Source organism: Phyllobates terribilis, unplaced genomic scaffold (genome assembly GCF_046119375.1).
Source record: "Phyllobates terribilis strain yellow unplaced genomic scaffold, ASM4611937v1 Scaffold_2__4_contigs__length_985480577, whole genome shotgun sequence".
Lineage (NCBI taxonomy): Eukaryota > Metazoa > Chordata > Amphibia > Anura > Dendrobatidae > Phyllobates > Phyllobates terribilis.
The window spans coordinates 715413490-715433245 of record NW_027362762.1 but is presented as its reverse complement, the minus strand read 5'-3'; the positions used below and the strand labels follow the sequence as shown (position 1 = coordinate 715433245).

Sequence of the window (19756 nt, the reverse complement as noted above, 5' to 3'; positions counted from 1 at the left end):
ATTTACTTGGACCAACACACCAAGAGCTTGGCATTTCTAGGACACTTCCGACACAGGCTTGTAGCTGGACTTTTAATGATGACATACTGTTTGTGAAGATGACTAGAAAGCCTTTTCTTTAGACATGTCAGCAGAAGCAGTCATTGCTGCAGAAAGAAGGCTTTTGCTAATCATTATATAAATTACATTTTCTTACTGTATGTTTTTAACTTGGTCATTGACTTTTTGCCTCATTTAGTTCTGCCACATTATGTATATAAAAGAACATGATTCAGCGACTAATTTATATTATTATTTATTTTACATTGTAACCTTCACTGGTTACAAAAACAGTAGAGATGAGCAAATCAAATCAATTTCCAATTTCACAAAAAATAAATTCAGATTTGCCAGAGCTCGACTTTTCTTTGCTATCAATTTTCTTGAATCAAGTAATTTAGCTTGATTTGTCATTTTCCTGCCATGTTGCTTGATTCTTTTTTAAGGCAGGGAAAAAATAAAGAAATCATGATACTCATCTCAATTCTAACCTTGCCTTCTCCATCCTTCTTGACTACTCTTCGGCACCTTCTTGATGATTACTCTTCTGCATCTTCTTGATGATTACTCTTCAGCACCTTAGTGATGTTTACTCTTCAGCACCTCTGTGACACAGAACGATGCACGTCATGGCATAGCGTGAGACCTAGTCCATTCTGGAGGCATTGAAGAGGTAAAAAGATTTAGACGGAAGAGACAATCAGAAGAAGTGACCAGCGGGGGACTGGGCAGGGAGCTGTGCTGCCAGGACAGGTGGGGGGGCAAAAATAAGCATATTATTTTTCATTTCTTAACCTTAACCCATCCTCGTATTAAGTTCTAGAGTCTGAAGAGACTTTAGAGGATAATAAGCAACTTTTTTTTTAATAATTGTGACGCAAATCAAATTTACGAGTTGAAGTTGAGCCAATCTGGTGAATCGCTCATCTAGAGATTCACTTATTTCTTATAAATCTATAATATAATCGGCCAAGCATCCTTCTGTCTGACGCCTCTATAGAATGTTCATGCACGACGCTCAATCTGGCTCCAGACAGAAGAATGCTTGGAGCCGTTACAGGCAAGAGTGTCAGTAGACACTGAATGAATACCGCGATCTCCGGCACCATACTTACATACTTACCTGACCGGGAGGAGCATTGCCGCGGCGCTTCTCTTCGCCAGAGACCGGGGCAGGAGTGAGGCATTGGATCGGAGCATGTGCATAGCGCTATCCGGTGCCATTTTACTGAAGACACATTTACAGTGTGTTTTCAGCAAAATGCCGCCGGACAGCTTGGTGCTACGGCGCCGCACTCCTCCCCCGGCCTCAGACAGAACAGGACACAGCAGCACTGGAGCACAGAGAAGAAAGGTGAGTATAACTGTACATTTTTTTGCATGTGTGTACAGTGTGAAAGGGATGAGGGGGCCACACATACCTGGATTGGGGGTGAAGGGGCCACACATACCAGGATTGGAGGGTGAGGGGGCCACACATACCAGGATTGTGGCGTGAGGGGATCATGCATACCAGTATGAGGGGTACCACACATACCAGTATTGGGGGGTGAGGGGTACCAGACATACCAGGATTGGGGGGTGAGGGGACCGTGTATACCAGGATTGGGGAGTGAGCGGTGCCACACATACCAGGATTGGGGGTGAGGGGACCATGCATACCAGGATTGGAGGGTGAGGGGTACCATGCATACTCGGATTGGGGGGTGAGGGGCACCAGACATACCAGGATTGGGGGGTGAGGGGACCATGCATACCAGGATTGGTGGGTGAGGGATACCACACATACCAGGATTGGTGGGTGAGGGTACCATGCATACAAGGATTGGAGGGTGAGGGGTACCACACATACCAGGATAGGGGGTGAGGGGACCATGCATACCAGGAAGAGGGGTACCACACACATACTATTATGGGGGGATGAGGGGCCCATGCATACCAGGATTGGGGGTGAGGGGACCATGCATACCAGGATTGGGGGGTGAGGGGACCATGCATACCAGGATTGGGGGGTGAGGGGACCATGCATACCAGGATTGGAGGTTGAGGGGACCATGCATACCAGGATTGGGGGGTGAGGGGTGCCATGCATACCAGAATAGGGATGAGGGGTACCATACATACCAGGATAGGAATTCGGGGTACCATGCATACCAGGATGAGGGATGGGGTGCCATGCATACCAGGATGAGGGGTATCATGCATACCAGAATAGGTATGAGGGGTACCATGCATACCAGGATAAGGATGAGGGGTGCCATGCATACTAGGATGAGGGATTGGGTGCCATGCATACCAGGTTTCTGGGATGAGGAGGCCATACACACCAGAATTGGGATGAGGGGTGCCATGCATAACAGGACGAGGGGTACTATACATTCCAGAATAGGGATGAGGGGTACCATACATACCAGGAAAGGGATGAGGGGAACCATGTATGCCAGGATAGGGATGAGGGGTACCATGTATACTGGGATTGGGGATGAGAGGCCCATGCATACCAGGATAGGGATGAGGAGTGCCATGCATATCAGGATTGGGAATGAGGGGTGCCATGCATACCAGGATTGGGGATGAGGGGTATCATGCATATCAGGATATGGGATGAGGGAGCCATGCATACCAGGATTGGGGATGAGGGGTGCCATGCATATCAGGATTGGGGATGAGGGAGCCATGCATACCAGGATTTGGGATGAGGGGTGCCATGCATACCAGGATTGGGGATGAGGGCTATCATGCATACCAGGATTGGGGATGAGGGGTGCCATGCATACCAGGATTGGGGATGAGGGGTATCATGCATACCAGGATTGGGCATGAGGGGTGTCATGCATACCAGGATTGGGCATGAGGGGTGCCATGCATACCAGGTTTGGGGATGAGGGAGCCATGCATACCAGGATTGGGGATGAGGAAGCCATGCATACCAGGATTGGGGATGAAGGGTGCCATGCATACTGGGATTGGGGATGAGGAGTGCCATGCATACCAGGATTGGGGATGAGGGAGCCATGCATACCAGGATTGGTGATGAGGGGTGCCATGCATACCAGGATGTGGGTGAGGGGTCCATGCATACCAGGATGAGGGATACCATACATTCCAGGATAGGGATGAGGGATGGGGTACCATGCATACCAAGATAGGGATGAGGAGTACCACACATACCAGGATTGGGGATGAGGGGTGCCATGCATACCAGGATTGGGGAAGAGGGGTGCAACGCATACCAGGATTGGGGGTGAGGGGTGCCATGCATACCAGGATTGGGGGTGAGAGATGCCATGCATACCAGGATTGGTGATGAGGGGTGCCATGCATACCAGGATGTGGGTGAGGGGTCCATGCATACCAGGATGAGGGATACCATACATTCCAGGATAGGGATGAGGGATGGGGTACCATGCATACCAAGATAGGGATGAGGAGTACCACACATACCAGGATTGGGGATGAGGGGTGCCATGCATACCAGGATTGGGGAAGAGGGGTGCAACGCATACCAGGATTGGGGGTGAGGGGTGCCATGCATACCAGGATTGGGGGTGAGAGATGCCATGCATACCAGGATTGGGGGTGAGGGGTGCCATGCATACCAGGATTGGTGGTGAGGGGTGCCATGCATACCAGGATAGGGATGAGGGGTGCCATGCATACCGGGATTTTGGATGAGGGGTGCCATGCATACCGGGATTAGGGATGAGGGGTGCCATGCATACTGGGATTGGGCATGAGGGGTGCCATGCATACCAGGGTTGGGGGTGAGAGATGCCATGCATACCAGGATTGGGGGTGAGGGGTGCCATGCATACCAGGATTGGGCGTGAGGGGTGCCATGCATACCAGGATAGGGATGAGGGGTGCCATGTATACCAGTATGGGGATGATGGGTGCCATGCATACCAGGATAGAATGGTGGGCACAGGATGGGGGCAGCACAAATACCTGGAGGGGGGGAGCACATACCAGCATGGGAGACCATATACCAATAAACATGCTCGCCACCCGGGCGTAGAACGGGTTCAGTAGCTAGTAAACTATATACACTGTGTGCCGAATTATTAGGCAAATGAGTATTTTGATCACATGATACCTTTTATACATGTTGTCCTACTCCAAGCTGCATAGGCTTGAGAGCCAACTACCAATTAAGTAAATCTGGTGATGTGCATCTCTGTAATGAGGAGGGGTGTTGACTAATGACATCAACACCCTATTTAAGGTGTGCTTAATTATTAGGCAACTTCCTTTCCTTTGGCAAAATGGGTCAGAAGAGAGATTTGACGTGCTCTGAAAAGTCCAAAATTGTGAGATGTCTTGCAGAGGGATGCAGCAGTCTTGAAATTTCCAAACTTTTGAAGCGTGATCACCGAACAATCAAGCATTTCATGGCAAATAGCCAACAGGGTCGCAAGAAGCGTGTTGGCCAAAATAGGCGCAAAATAAGTGCCCATGAATTAAGGAAAATCAAGCGTGAAGCTGCCAAGATGCCATTCGCCACCAGTTTTGCCATATTTCAGAGCTGCAAAGTTACTGAGGTATCAAAAAGCACAAGGTGTGTGATACTCAGGGACATGGCCAAGGTAAGGAAGGCTAAAAAACGACCACCTTTGAACAAGAAACATAAGATAAAACGTCAAGAATGGGCCAAGAAATATCTTAAGACTGATTTTTCAAAGGTTTTATGGACTGATGAAATGAGAGTGACTCTTGATGGGCCAGGTGAATGGGCTAGAGGCTGGATCAGTAAAGGGCAGAGAGCTCCACTCCGACTCAGACGCCAGCAAGGTGGAGGTGGGGTACTGGTATGGGCTGGTATCATCAAAGATGAACTTGTGGGACCTTTTCGGGTTGAGGATGGAGTGAAGCTCAACTCCCAGACCTACTGCCAGTTTCTGGAAGACAACTTCTTCAAGCAGTGGTACAGGAAGTAGACGGTATCGTTCAAGAAAAACATGATTTTCATGCAGGACAATGCTCCATCACATGCATCCAACTACTCCACAGCGTGGCTGGCCAGTGAAGGTCTAAAAGAAGAAAAAATAATGACATGGCCCCCTTGTTCACCTGATCTGAACCCCATAGAGAACCTGTGATCCATCATAAAATGTGAGATCTACAGGGAGGGAAAACAGTACACCTCTCGGAACAGTGTCTGGGATGCTGTGATGGCTGCTACACGTAATGTTGATCGAAAACAGATCAAGCAACTGACAGAATGTATGGATGGAAGGCTGTTGAGTGTTATCATAAAGAAAGGTGGCTATATTGATCACTAATTTTTTTGATTTTTGTTTTTGCATGCCAGAAAAGTTTATCTCTAAAGTTTGTGCACTGATGTTGGGTTACCTGGTGAAAATAAACACGTATAATGGAATTATATTTGTTTTTTATTAAGTTGCCTAATAATTCGGCACAGTAATAGTTACCTGCACAAACAGATATCCTCCTAAAATAGCCAAATCTAAAAAAAAACCACTCCAACTTCCAAAAATATTAAGCTTGGATATTTATGAGTCTTTTGGGTTGATTGAGAACATAGATGTTGATCAATAATAAAAATAATCCTCTAAAATACAACTTGCCTAATAATTCTGCACACAGTGTAATGCTATAATTCAAATGAAATTCACATCTATAAATAATGAATAATTGGAGAGTTCTGTGACCGGTATAAAAGCACAAATTCACAGGCCAACAAGATTTATACAAGTCAAGCTTCAAAGGAAGGTTATTCCTTATAATTAGTGTTGAGCGAATTTGTTCGGCATTTCAAATCCGGGCTCGTGTTCGGGGCTCCGGCTTGCTCGTGCCAAAAAATCGTCTCCACCCACGAACATCCCTCATTTGAGACGCTGTCGCGCAGATAACATTTGCGTGACAGCATGGCAAATCAGGGATGTTCGTGGGCGGAGCCGATTTTTTGGCACGAACAAGCCGGAGCCCCGAACACGAGCCCGAATTTTAAATGCCGAACAAATTCGCTCAACACTACTTATAATACACACTACAGTAGCTGCAGAACCTCATAGTTAAGAGAAAAAAAAAGGTTACTGATTTATTTGGGACATTCTCAATCTTCTTTTCTAAAAAATGTCTGCAATGCAGCAGCAAAAGAAGATGGAGCTCTATTGTTAGTGCACACTGCAGCTGCTGAAGAACCTCTTATTAAAGAAAAAAGGGAGATACATGTCTGCTAATCATGTTGACATGAACAGAAGCAATATCCTACAAAGTGGCAAATGAGTTCTGTGTGAATTTTATTTGTAACGTTTTGAAGCTTGAATATCACAATGTAATGCTTGTAAAAAATATCATTCTGACAACAGAGAATGCATTATTTTTATTAGCAATAGTGTAAATGGCAATAATGGGAACAGACAGGAGGAAACTATTATCTCGAGTGCTCGCAATTTATAAATTATTAAAGAAAAATATGACGTGGATTGCTGAAAGCTTGTTTCTCTCTTGCGCCAGCAGTTGCTTCTCACAGTTCAGCTCTTTGTGCACTGCGCTTCTCTATTTCTAATGTATTATTTACCTTATAATGTAGTTTCTAATTCACGCCGAATAGTAATAAACACTAACTTGTTTTAAAAGTTTCCAATTGCTTGTAAGATGACATCAGAATGCAAACAAGCTTACACCCTTCTGTTTAGAAATCTCAAGACGCAGCCCGCTTCCCCTACTTGTTAAGTCAACCTCCAGCCGCTGATGTGCTTCACAGAATACCAACATTATGCTAAGTCTGCTTTTCAATTCCTCTCTGGAGTTAGAAATGAAATGTTCTAAAAACCAGAAGGGCGTTTGCAAATCACATTTTCATTGACTTTTGTATGTACAACTCGAAAGACAAATAAGTCTGCAGCGATTCAGCAAAGCACTGCTGACAATATTGGAACCAATATAGTAGACGATGTATGATGCTTTTATTGATATTAAGCTCGCTTTTCTGGCTGTGAGAGTTGTTCCTCCTGATACACTGCGGCAGTACGCTGAATGAGAGCTGCTGTATAATATATGCCTCGTGTTCTTGATTTTCTGCAGAAGTGTTTTATGCAGCTTAAAGGGAAAGTATCATCTAACAAGAACAATGATATGTTCTGTAACAACTTGTAGACAATCTTGCTCGTTAAAGGATTCTTCTTGTAAATTTGTTAGTATCTGCAGCTCTTTTCTTCACATTAGCCATAAATGCATCGATTTCCCATTTCTCTAATATATATATAACATATTCTGCACCATTGTAGATTATTTAGCCCCAGTTACCCAATGGAGCTCACGATCCAGTTTCTTTATTTCAGACATACCCACACATTGGAACACTGGTGGATACAGACTGAAAGGTCCCCTGAGCAAGAACAGTATATGGACCCTATGAAGTCTAATAGCTCATCAAAAAGCACAATTTCATCTGCTTTGGTCATAGACGTGGGCCCTCTCACCTCTTGGGCCACTGTGCGGCTACACAGGTTGCACCAATGATATGTCCGCCCCTGCATTGGAGCTAATGTTGTAGCAAGCTTATTAATTTATCAGTATGTTATTTAATAGCATAGGTGAGATCAAGAGAAACTGGAATAATCCTGTGCAAACATAGGTGGAACATACAAAATCCACGGAGATTTTCCTTTGGTCAAATTTAAATCCTTAGGCCACGACCCCACTATCAGTATTTGGTCAGTATTCAGTCAGTATTTCTCAGGATTTGGAGCCAAAACCAGGAGTGGAACAATCAGAGAAAAGGTATAATAAAAACAAATCACCAATTCTGCATTTATCACCAACTCCTGGTTTTGGCTCCCACTCCTGAGAAATAATACTGACCAAATACTGACCAAATACTGATAGTGGGTCCGTGGCCTGAATCCAAGTTCTGCAAAGCAACAGTAATAACCGCTAACTCAATGTATGCAAAAAAATATTCAGCCAAGCAGTGTCCAGTTTTATTACAATGAACATGTATCTATCTATCTATCTATCTATCTATCTATCTATCTATCTATCTATCTATCTTATATCCCATATGTATCTATCTATTCTATCTATATTATACCTTATATCTATGTATATAGATATAGCTATATATATATAACACACTACAGGCTGATCCAACTTTGATGTAAAGTCCTTAAAGCAAGTCAAAATGAGGCTCAGTATTGTGTGTGGCCTCCACGTGCCGGTATGACCTCCCTACAATGCCTGGGCATGCTCCTCATGAGGTTGCGGATGGTCTCCTGTAGGATCTCCTCCCAGACCTGGACTAAAGCATCCGCCAACTCCTGGACAGTCTGTGGTGCAACGTGACGTTGGTGGATGGAGCAAGACATGATGTCCCAGATGGGCTCAATCGGATTCAGGTCAGGGGAACAGGCGGGCCAGTCCATAGCTTCAATGCCTTCATCTTGCAAGTACTGTTGACACACTCCAGCCACATGAGGTCTGGCATTGTCCTGCATTAGGAGAAACACAGGGCCAACCGCACCAGCATATGGTCTCACAAGGGGTTTGAGGATCTCATCTCGCTACCTAATGGCAGTCAGGCTACCTCTGGCGAGCACATGGAGGGCTGTGTGGGCCTCCAAAGGAATGCCACTCCACACCATTACTGACCCACTGCCAAAACGGTCATGCTGAAGGATGTTGGAGGCAGCAGATCGCTCTCCACGGCGTCTCCAGACTGTCACGTCTGTCACATGCGCTCAGTGTGAACCTGCTTTCATCTGTGAAGAGTACAGGGCGCCAGTGGTGACTATGCCAATCCTGGTGTTCTGTGGCATTTCTTTGGAGGGCCGCACAGACCTCCTTGTGCTCGCCAGAGGTAGCCTGACTGCCATTAGGTACCGAGATGAGGTCCTTCTACCCCCTGTGAGACCATATGCTGGTGCGGTTGGCCCTGGGTTTCTCCTAATACAGGACAATGCCAGACCTCATGTGGCTGGAGTGTGTCAGCAGTTCTTGCAAGATGAAGGCATTGAAGCTATGGACTGGCCCACCTGTTCCCCAGACTTGAATCCGATTGAGCCCATCTGGGACATCATGTCTTGCTCCATCCACCAACGTCACGTTGCACCACAGACTGTCCAGGAGTTGGCGGATGCATTAGTCCAGGTCTGGGAGGAGATCCCACTGGAGGCCATCCGCAACCTCATGAGGAGCATGCCCAGACATTGTAGGGAGGTCATATAGACATATGGAGGCCACACACAATACTTAGCCTCATTTTGACTTGTTTTAAGGACATTACATCAAAGTTGGATCAGCCTGTAGTGTGTTTTTCCTTTTTAATTTTGGGGGTGACTCCAAATCCAGGCCTCCATTGGTTAATAAATTTGATTTCCATTGATGATTTTTGAGTGATTTTGTTGTCAGCACATTCAACTTTGTACAGAACAAAGTATTCAATGAGAATATTTCATTCATTCAGATCTAGGATGTGATGTGTTATAAGAGTGTTCCCTTTATTTTTTTGAGCAGTGTATATATATAAATGGAAAAAATCAGGCAGCACTCCAGTTCAAGAAAAAATTGTGGACTTTAATCCAGCACCAAGTGGTGCAACGTTTCGACCTCACAACACGGTCTTTGTCAAGGTGCTTGACAAAGACCGTGTTGTGAGATCGAAACGTTGCACCACTTGGTGCTGGACTAAAGTCCACAATTTTTTCTTGAACTGGAGTGCTGCCTGATTTTTTCCATTTATATATTTTGCGATGGATAACTCCATTACTCAGGAAGTATTGCACCCAAAATCTGCTTAAGGTTGTGCTATATGTCTTTTTTATTTATTTATTTAATTATTTATTTATAGAAAGATAGATAGATGATAGATAGATAAATATCTACATACATATATATACATATATATATATATATATATATATATATATATGTTCATTGGACTAAAACTGGACACTGCTTGGCTGAATATATTCATATCTTTATATACAGTATATATCGTATTAGTATATATATATATATATATATATATATATATATATATATTGTACATGCACCATTGACTTTCCACACATTTTGTCAAGGACTCAAATTTCTCATAATGCAAATTTAAAGGGAACCTGTCATGTCCAGAAGCTGTATTTACCTGCAGATATAGGGTTAATATGCAGGCATGCAGCATTAAATTGTAATCGCTCCCTTGCAGACACGATGCTGAGCTGGTTGTCAATCATAGTGAGTAATAATTGTAGCCGCCCCCAGTTCTGCTCCTATTACTGGAAGTGAGCAGCTGCAGAGAGGATATAACTTAATTTTCTCCCTGCTCCAGTAAGTCTGGGTTCACAGGATCATATTTTTGGTCTGAGTGCTGTCCGTGTTAAAAGGGATAGCACATGGACAGCACTAATACAATTGTTAATCAATGGAGCAGTGTGGATGAGCGATTATTTTCACAGACCGAATTTGTGTGTGAAGAAAATTACAGAATGGACAAGTGTTTTAGTGGATGAGTCATCCATTCAAGCCTATGGGTGCACCAAAAAAATCAGATTCCATATGGAGCCACTGTGTAGCATCACGAAAACATTTTAATTATTTAATATAGGAAACTGTATTTAGTCTTGTACATATTTAATAACTTCTGAGGGAAAAAAAATCATCTGAATTTTTTTGTAGGAAACTCAGATGAATTTTTCATACATGTGAACACAGCCTAAAGCAACCTAATTGTAATGATTTTAATATTATTACACTGTAGATTTACCCTATATCTATAGGTGAAAAGTGCTTTGGGGCTTGAAAGGTTTCCTTTAAAGGAAATCAGTCACAGGATTTTGCTATGTAATCTAAAGACAGCATGAGTTAAGGGTTAAAACACTGAATTCAGTGATGTGTCACTTATCAAGCTGTGTGCTGTTGTTTACTTATAATGTAGGTTTTATCCCCAGGATGTTATCACTGATGGGACTACAGCAGCTATAGTAGCGCAATGAGACCTAATTTGACCATGCTCCCCCATGTGATTAGCAGCTCACTGTCTGTAGAAAATGTACACAGAAAACTGTGGTGTGGGAATGCTCAGCTCTCTAATCTCTGCTACATGTTAATGTAAGAGCTCTGATTGTGTCACAACTGCTGCACCCAATAAAATAAGTGGTACATCATTGGATTTAGGTTTTCTATTCCTACATTATTCTGCTCTCAGATGAGGGAGCAAAAAATGGTGACATATTCCATTTAATACAAAATGCTATAGGCTGCAATGCATGTAACAACCCCTGGGTGGAAAGAAATAGCCACGTATAGCATAGCCATTAGAGATGAGTGAACCCGAACGGTAAAGTTTGGACACCTAGTGTCTGGTGCTGAACTCCAAACATGGATTTCTCCTAGAAGTCTGTTTTAGTGTTTGGATCTCCGGGAGAACTGTGCTGCACAGAGAGAGAGATGGACACTCTCTGTGGGGGTACTCTGCTTCCTTTGACTACCCCCTAGCGCTTACTATGACCATTTTACAGCACCAAAGTTTGGGTCCACATTGACTTATATGGGGTTCGGGTTCAAATTCGAGAAGAACTAAGCTGTGTACTAAAGTTTGGTCAAATCCGATGAACCAGAACATTCACGGGTCCGCTTATCGCTAATAAAGAACCTCGTATAAAGCATCACACAATCGTGTGATCATTTGGTACCCCTTATCTTGGAATATACTGAGCTATGGACACAAGTATCAATCTTACTAATATTCTTAAATAAGAATTTCATCTTACCGTTTCTTCTGTTGTGACTACTATCATGTTGATGTTGCTAAAAGGTTACTTTCTCGTAGCTAATGAGTTTGTGACCCACCATCAAGTCACATTATTTTGCTCTAATTTGCTGAGAATTCCAATTAACTCTCCTCATTTTAGCTTTGACAGTTTGTATAAATGCATCACACCAAATCACTTTTTCTGTCAAAAAAGAACAATAAAATGCCTTGCTACATGCTGCTGTACATGTTCTCTTAATGATCTCATCGGCAAGGATTGCTTCTCTACAGATGCCAAAGGCTTCCAATATTAGTGACCACACTGTCTACGCACAACACAAGAGCGGTGGTTACCTGTAGTTATTCTATGCAGCACAGAGGCTGCCAATAAAAAAGAGAGTAACGAGGGAGATGGCACCTGGAAGACAATAAGGATATAGCAGCTGGAGGTTACAAAACACTTATATAAAATGCTATGCTAAATTTTGTGCTCACGTAGAATCATCCTGCTGCACAGAAGAAATAAAACATCTGGAAAATAGAACCTTCAGGATACATGACCCAAATATTGTCTCTCTCCTGCATTAAATATACTTATTTTTGCTTTGGACAAAATAGTTGAAACTGATTTCATAGTTGGACCAAAGAATAACAAATGCAGAGATCAATTGTTCAAGAAATATGTCAGATTAAAAACTATTATGGCATTGGAAAACAATTGAAGGATAAATTATTTATATTGATAGATATATGCAACATAGAAATTTATATATATATATATATATATATATATATATATATATATATATAAATGAAAGCAATAAAAAATTCTCATTCATTACTCTGGTCGCCTTGATGGTTAAGATCTGAGTGTGGAAGGGAATATACAGGTGCTTCTCACAAAATTAGAATATCATCAAAAAGTTCATTTATTTCAGTTCTTCAATACAAAAAGTGAAACTCATATATTATATTGAGTCATTTCAAACAGAGTGATCCATTTCATGTGTTTATTTCTGTTAATGTTGATGATTATGACTTACAGGCAATAAAACAAAATCCGAAATGTTGGCCTACTGAAATGTATGTTCAGTACTCAATACTTGGTCGGGGCTCCTTTTGCATCAATTACTGCATCAATGCGACGTGGCATGGAGGCGATCTGCCTGTGGCACTGCTGAGGTGCTATGGAAGCCCAGGTTGCTTTGATAGCAGCCTTCAGCTCGTCTACATTGTTGGGTCTGGTGTCTCTCATCTTCCTCTTGACAATACCCCATAGATTCTCTATGGGGTTAAGGTCAGGTGAGTTTGCTGGCCAATCAAGCACAGTGATACTGTTGTTTGTAAACCAGGCATTGGTACTTTTAGTAGTGTGGACAGGTGCCAAGTCGTGCTGGAGAATGAAATTTCCATCTCCAGAAAGCTTGTCTGCAGAGGGAAGCATGAAGTGTTCTAAAATTTCCTGGTAGACGGCTGCGCTGACTTTGGTCTTGATAAAACACAGTGGACCTACACCAGCACATGACATGGCTCCCCAAACCATCACCGATTGTGGAAACTTCACACTAGACCTCAAGCAGCTTAGATTGTGTGCCTCTTCGCTCTTCCTCCAGACTCAGGAACCTTGATTTCCAAATTAAATGCAAAATTTACTTTGCATTTACCCAGTGTGTCAATGACTGCCATCTGGACATCTGTCAAGTCAGCAGTCTTCCCCATGGTAAAAAACAGAAAATCACATTGCATGATTTTTAAATAATTAAATTGCATTTTATTGCATGAAATAATGAAATGCAAAATTTACTTTCATCTGAATACAACACCTTGGACCACTAAGCAACAGTCCAGGTCTTTTTCTCCTTGGCCCAGGTAAGACGCTTCTGGCGTTGTCTATTGGACATGAGTGGCTTGACACACGGAATGCGACACTTGTAGCTCATGTCCTGGATACGTCTGTGTGTGGTGGCTCTTGATTCAATGACTCCAGCAGCTGTCCACTCCTCATGAATCTCCCCCACATTTTTGAATGGCCTTTTCTTAACAATCCTTTCAAGGCTGCAGTTATCCTGATTGCTTGTGCACATTTTACTATCATACTTTTTATGCTTGGATACAGCACTCTGTGAACAGCCAGCTTCTTTACAAATGACCTTTTGTGTCTTACCCTCCCTGTGGAGTGTGTCAATGACTAGCTTCTGGACATCTGTCAAGTCAGCAGTCTTCCCCATGATTGTGGAGCCTACTGAAACAGACTAAGGGACCTTTTTAAAAGCTTAGGAAGCCTTTGCAGGTGTTTTTTGTTAATTATTCTAATTTACTGAGAAAATGACTTTTGTGTTTTCATAGGCTGTAAGCCATAATCATCAACATTAACAGAAATAAACACTTGATTGAAATAGATCACTCTGTAATGACTCTATATAATACATGAGTTTCACTTTTTGCATTGAAGAACTGAAATAAATTAACTTTTTGATGATATTCTAAGTTTGTGAGAAGCACCTGTAGAATTATTGACAACAGCTAGCAAGGCCCTTGGAATAAAACTCATGCATGGATCCATTAATCAGTTTCTCTGAACAGCAAATCTGGAAATTTGTTTACATTTCTGAAGCCTGAATATGTGAAAACCTTGATCAGGTTTTATATCAGTAAGTTTTTTATCTTTATGAATTCTGCCTAGTAGACCTTAGCACAGCGTTTCACAAGGGATGTCATGATGGAAAGCTTCACATTAAATGGGGTGGGTTTATTTTCAGCTCAAGCAAGATGCATGGTATGGGGTAGAGAAAATGTCCAACAAGTCTGAGCCATTTACTATTCTCTATACCTTCACACTAAGAAAAGTATAATGCACACAGTGGTGAAGTTGTCCCACTTTTATGTGTTACAGCAGTATAGGACAGAATATGACAATTGCGTGTGTACATTGTGCATATAACTATATTGGTGAGTGAATGATCCATCCTGACTTTACTTTCTACAGTTTTAGCTAAGCAAACCCATTAAATAGTATTAAGTGTTAACACAAATATAATAAAGCAATGCAGAAAGCTAGGATTAATGGAACATGAAACTGATGCATTGGGTTGTGCCTATTGCTGATGTTGATGGGTTGAGACATGATACTGGTTATATCTCTTGGTGCTCTTTAGTAGTATTATTATTTTTTGTTGTTTTTTTTTTTACTTTAGAGAAACCAAGAAAGTAACTATTTATTTCCCAATTATCTATTATCATCAGCATATTCTGCAGGGCTGTACAGAGATAATCATTTAATGATCACAATCACATTTTTTGTTATCTTAACACACCGACACAATAGAGATAATTAGCATCCTAGTAATAAAGGAATAGAAATATTGAGGAAAGCCACACAATCGCAGGAGAACAACCAAACCTTTTGCAGATGTTAACCTTGGTCAAATTCAAACCCCAAACCCCAGAACTAAAAGGAGACAGTGCTAACCACTGAACCAGCATGCTTCTGACTTTATCATGTTAGATCAGTTCTTGAACCAAGCATAACAAAGTGTCTAGCATCCACTATCAACCAACTAGATGTTAAAAAAAAAGATCCTTACTGTATATTTTTCTTGTTGGTCTACCAAAGACCAATGTAATTAGTTTTACATGGCAGCAACTAAAAAGAATAACTGCATATTATAAAATCATGGTCGAAAGTGTTGGCACCCTTGAAATTGTTCCAGAAAATGAAGTATTTCTCACAGCCAATTATTGCAATTACAATTATACTTTTTGTTATACACATGTTTATTTCCTTTGTGTGTATTGGAACAACTAAATAAGGCAAATTGGACATAATTTCACACAAAACCCCCAAAATGGGCCGGACAAAATTGTTGGCACCTTTCCATAATTTGGGTAAACAACTTTGTTTCAAGCATGTGTTACTCATTCGTGAGAAGTAACAGGAGTGGACAATTTGAAAATCACACCTGCAACCAGATAAAACGGGTAGAAGTTGACTCAAAATTTGCATTGTGTGTCTGTGTGTGCCATACTAAGCATGAAGAACAGAAAGAGGAGAAGAGAACTGTCTGAGGACTTGAGAATCAAAATTGTTGAACAATATCAATAATCTCAAAGTTACAATTCTATCTTCAGAGATCTTAATTTTCTTTGGCCATGGTGCATAACATAACATGACTGTGCATAGAAGGGGAAGTTTTTACAGCTGCAGATAATTAGCATCATGAAGATTCATCCTCTAGAATGTCCATATGCCTTCAAATTGATGGCTTAGTTGGGGTGCTGAGATTCTGACCCCAGCAATCTAAAATTCATGACCCACCATGGCCATGAAATTTAAAGAACAGGAAAATCCTTTATTAGAGCTTATGGCTAGTGGTTTACCTGGGATAGCCCAAATAAATGCCAAAAATGATGTCGGTTAGTATTCTAGGGAATGGGAGGGTTATAAGTTTTTAAGAAAAAAATAAATGCCCTTGTTAGACATTTAAGACCTTGAGCTTCAATGTCATTTATTGAATTTTCTAGACTATTAAGAAAGTGAAATTCATACAATTCTGTGAAATGTATTTCTTTTTTAATCATTGCCAATTTTACACCAATTTCTCCTACTGTTTTACTTCAGTCAATATCTACTTAACATTTTCACAGTAAGAGATGATCAGCAGTTGGTTCAAAGAATAAAAAAGGGCATGCCACATTTATAGGTAAGCGATTATTTCACTGAAAATGACATGAAAGTATGACTTATAGTGACTGGTCCATCTCAGCTAATGATGCAACCACTTCAGGTTTGTAGAAAAATGACCATTTTAGGTATATTGAATGCTAGAGTGCAGAGCCCTGTAAGAAATTGTCAGATGGTTTATGAAGGTAGCTGAATTAAATTATAGAGTACAGAACATGGGGTGGTCTTCATAACCTTCACTTGTTAATCTAAGATATGTACACTTCTGCTGTTCTATGTCTACTAAGAGCAAGCAAGTACACTTTCAATGTATAGTTAAAGAACAGAAAAGAAAGACTTAAAGATGACTAGTTATTTAGAAAAACATTTTCTAAAATAAGCGTGTGAATAATAGCGTGTGAATAATAGTCCTTTGCATTAATAAAACTGCCCTCCATAGCAACACATCTGCATGGTGCTTGCTGTTTCCTAGGTTTAGAAAGGTTGTTCACTACTTTTACATTGATGGCCTAACCTTAGAATAGGTCATTAATATCTGATTGACTGGGCTCCAACACTTGGCATCCCCGCCTACCAGCTGTTATGGTGGTGGCGGCGGCTGATGGCCGGAAGTACTTACTTGCCGAGCTTGGCCGTCTACTTGAAGTGGCTGCCGCGGGGTTCTGCACATCGGCTTCCTATTGAAATCAATAGGAAGCAGATGTGTAATACCCTGCGGCAGCCACTACAAGTAGATGGCTAGGCTCAGCAAATAAGTACTTCCTGCTGGTGGCCATCGCCTCTGATAACAGCTGATCGACATGGGTGCTGGATACCGAACCCCAGCCGATCAGACGTTGATGGCTTATCCTAAGGATAGGCCATCAATGTAAAAGTAGTGGACAACCTCTTTAAGTCTCCAGTGCTGTAGAATATAATATAATTGTAAAGCACTAGACATGTAAATCTAGGAGACAGCATGAACCACAGCCGATAAGTGATGCTATAGATAGATATAGATAACTAAGCTAGAAAAATGATCATAGTGCAAGCCTCTGCCTTGGATTATTTTTTTTTTTATAAAGGGAGGCATACTTTCAAAGGCTGGTTTAAAAAAAATTACTAAAAAAATATTCACCCTCATAGATCCCACACATACCCTTATTTTGACTTTTGCCATGTCATTATCGCCCACTTTACCCACTCAGCAAATCAGCGGGGACCAGACTCACCCAAAATATGACTGAGAGCCCATTTCTAGCTATTTCTGGTGTGTTAATATTAAACCAGAAAGTAACGACCTGCAGGGATCGGGTAGGTAGCGGAATAGAATCTAATTTAGGAGCTCAACCCAAGTGTGTAAAGTCCATACTCTAGTTGAGCCTAGCCAAAATGGAACATCTGTTTGATTGATTGACAGACGAAGATCTATCCCCCTAGCTACACAACACATCCTGGGAACTGTCTACATGGGAATTGGCCTTAGCCAAAATGGTAGTCACCAGTGCTCAGGGTTACCTTATAATTAGAGAACTATTTGCATGTTGTTTTTTTGTAGCCCTTGTCATCAGCAGTACAACGATTTTGTTGGCGTAAGTACTGCCATCTTCATAGGTGAATGGAGAGATTTCTGTACATAGTCCCCTCATTATATACAGTTGCAGTTTCAGTGTTTGTCTTTTAATTCAGATATATTGTTCTAATATTTTGCTCAACAAGCTGGATACAATTTTTTCCTACTGTAAATTACAAAACTAATAGACATTTTTTAGATGTTAACCATTTAAAAGCAGAAGCTTAGGTGAAGTCAAGATATCTGCCACCAAAATCATTTACAGAAAGTAGATTAAAACAAATCAGATGAAAAAATCTGAAACTAACAGGTTAGAAAAAAAATACGTTTCACTATCTGGTTTTAATTTTTAAAAACAGTATAGTAAATATTTTTCCTTTAAACTATGGGAAGAGACTTAAAACAAACTTGTGATGCATGGAAATAGAGTCTTACATATATCATCATAACTACTCAAATGATCACCCAGAATGGCTCACAAATCCTGTAGAACACACCAAGAGGGTGGAAGCTGCATGAAGAGGAAAAAAAATACATACAGTAGATTCCACAAACATATGGCATGCATTGATAGCAATGAAACATAAGCCTCCACCAGAAAATGACAAGTGCATTGTACATACCTGAATGGATTCTGTGGTGTGTAGATGCAGCGGCTATACGTCCCCATAGGGTTAAAAGGCAGAGGGTGAGAATCAATACCCATCTGATGAAGCTTTGTATCTCTCTTTTACCCATTCTGAAACAAAAATAATAATGTATTATTATATGCCAATTTAATCATACTTAATAATAACACATCTTAAAATTGCCTGTGCTAAGATTGGAATTAGGGTATGTGCACACAAAGTCTTTTCCAGACATGTCCGATCCGAAAGCTGCTTCACAAAGTGCGCAAAGGAATGAACACCTGGATTTATACTTTAAAATTACTTATTTTCAGGCTTTTAAGGTTTTTTTTTAATCTCTTCACATTTCAAAATAAGCCAAGCAGCTAAAGGAAGAGGCCCACCATTCCTCAGTCACTGGTTATTTTAATCATTGAAGATGCTCGATACTTAACAAAAAAAAGTCAAAGAAAAGACTCCCAGAAAATATCCAGGCATCTTTTTGAGTGTTTTCCCAACTTTTTCACTTCAAAACAGGCTAAGTGTTTCCTCATTGCTGAAATGTGAAAAAAAAAATGACTGGAAAAAGTGAGCACAAAAATCAACCCAAATACAATGTAAAAATGATTTAAAAAAGATGCAGGCAGTGAAAAATGATGAACAAGTGCTCAGGAAATGACTAAAAAGACGTTTCAGGACAAAAAATGCCAATGTGTCCTGAAGCGTTTCCCTCTTGGTTCATCCATGTGCACATACCCTAAAATGTTTTTATGCCCTATGAGGTTTATATAAATAAAGTTACATTTTGCATAATGAATTTTACTTTTCTAACATAATATTACACCCTTTTCGAGATCTTTGCTTCTTGTCAGGGAACTGCAATATTCTTGTTCTCATTTGGAGGCTGAAATCCATACAGAACCAATACTTCTGACAGTCGAGAGTTTGGTAAAGTTGTAATAAGACTAATGAATCCTCTGTGACCTAAATTGACTGAAAACTACACTGCTACATTGTAGAAAACCGAAAGGAGATGAGAGAGCTTGGGATGTAATTAGTTCATATAAGACATATTGGACTGAATTGCAAATGGTTTATTATTATCTAAAAGCAAACAGAAATCTTGAATATCTGAGTTGTTGCTTAACTTTTTCTTCTGTAAT

The 19756-nt window shown here is 41.1% G+C and overlaps 1 protein-coding gene across 2 annotated transcripts in view; it reads right to left on the bottom strand.

Moving 5' to 3' along the window:
• The window catches only part of TAFA3 (TAFA chemokine like family member 3), a 593704-nt gene that overhangs the window by 348060 nt on the left and 225888 nt on the right, over positions 1-19756 (bottom strand). For both annotated transcript variants that reach the window (XM_073667175.1, XM_073667174.1), the window contains one exon: positions 18609-18724. In XM_073667175.1, coding sequence (XP_073523276.1) covers positions 18609-18723 — 115 coding nt within the window. In that variant the 5' untranslated portion in view covers position 18724. The remainder of the gene's footprint in view (positions 1-18608; positions 18725-19756) is intronic.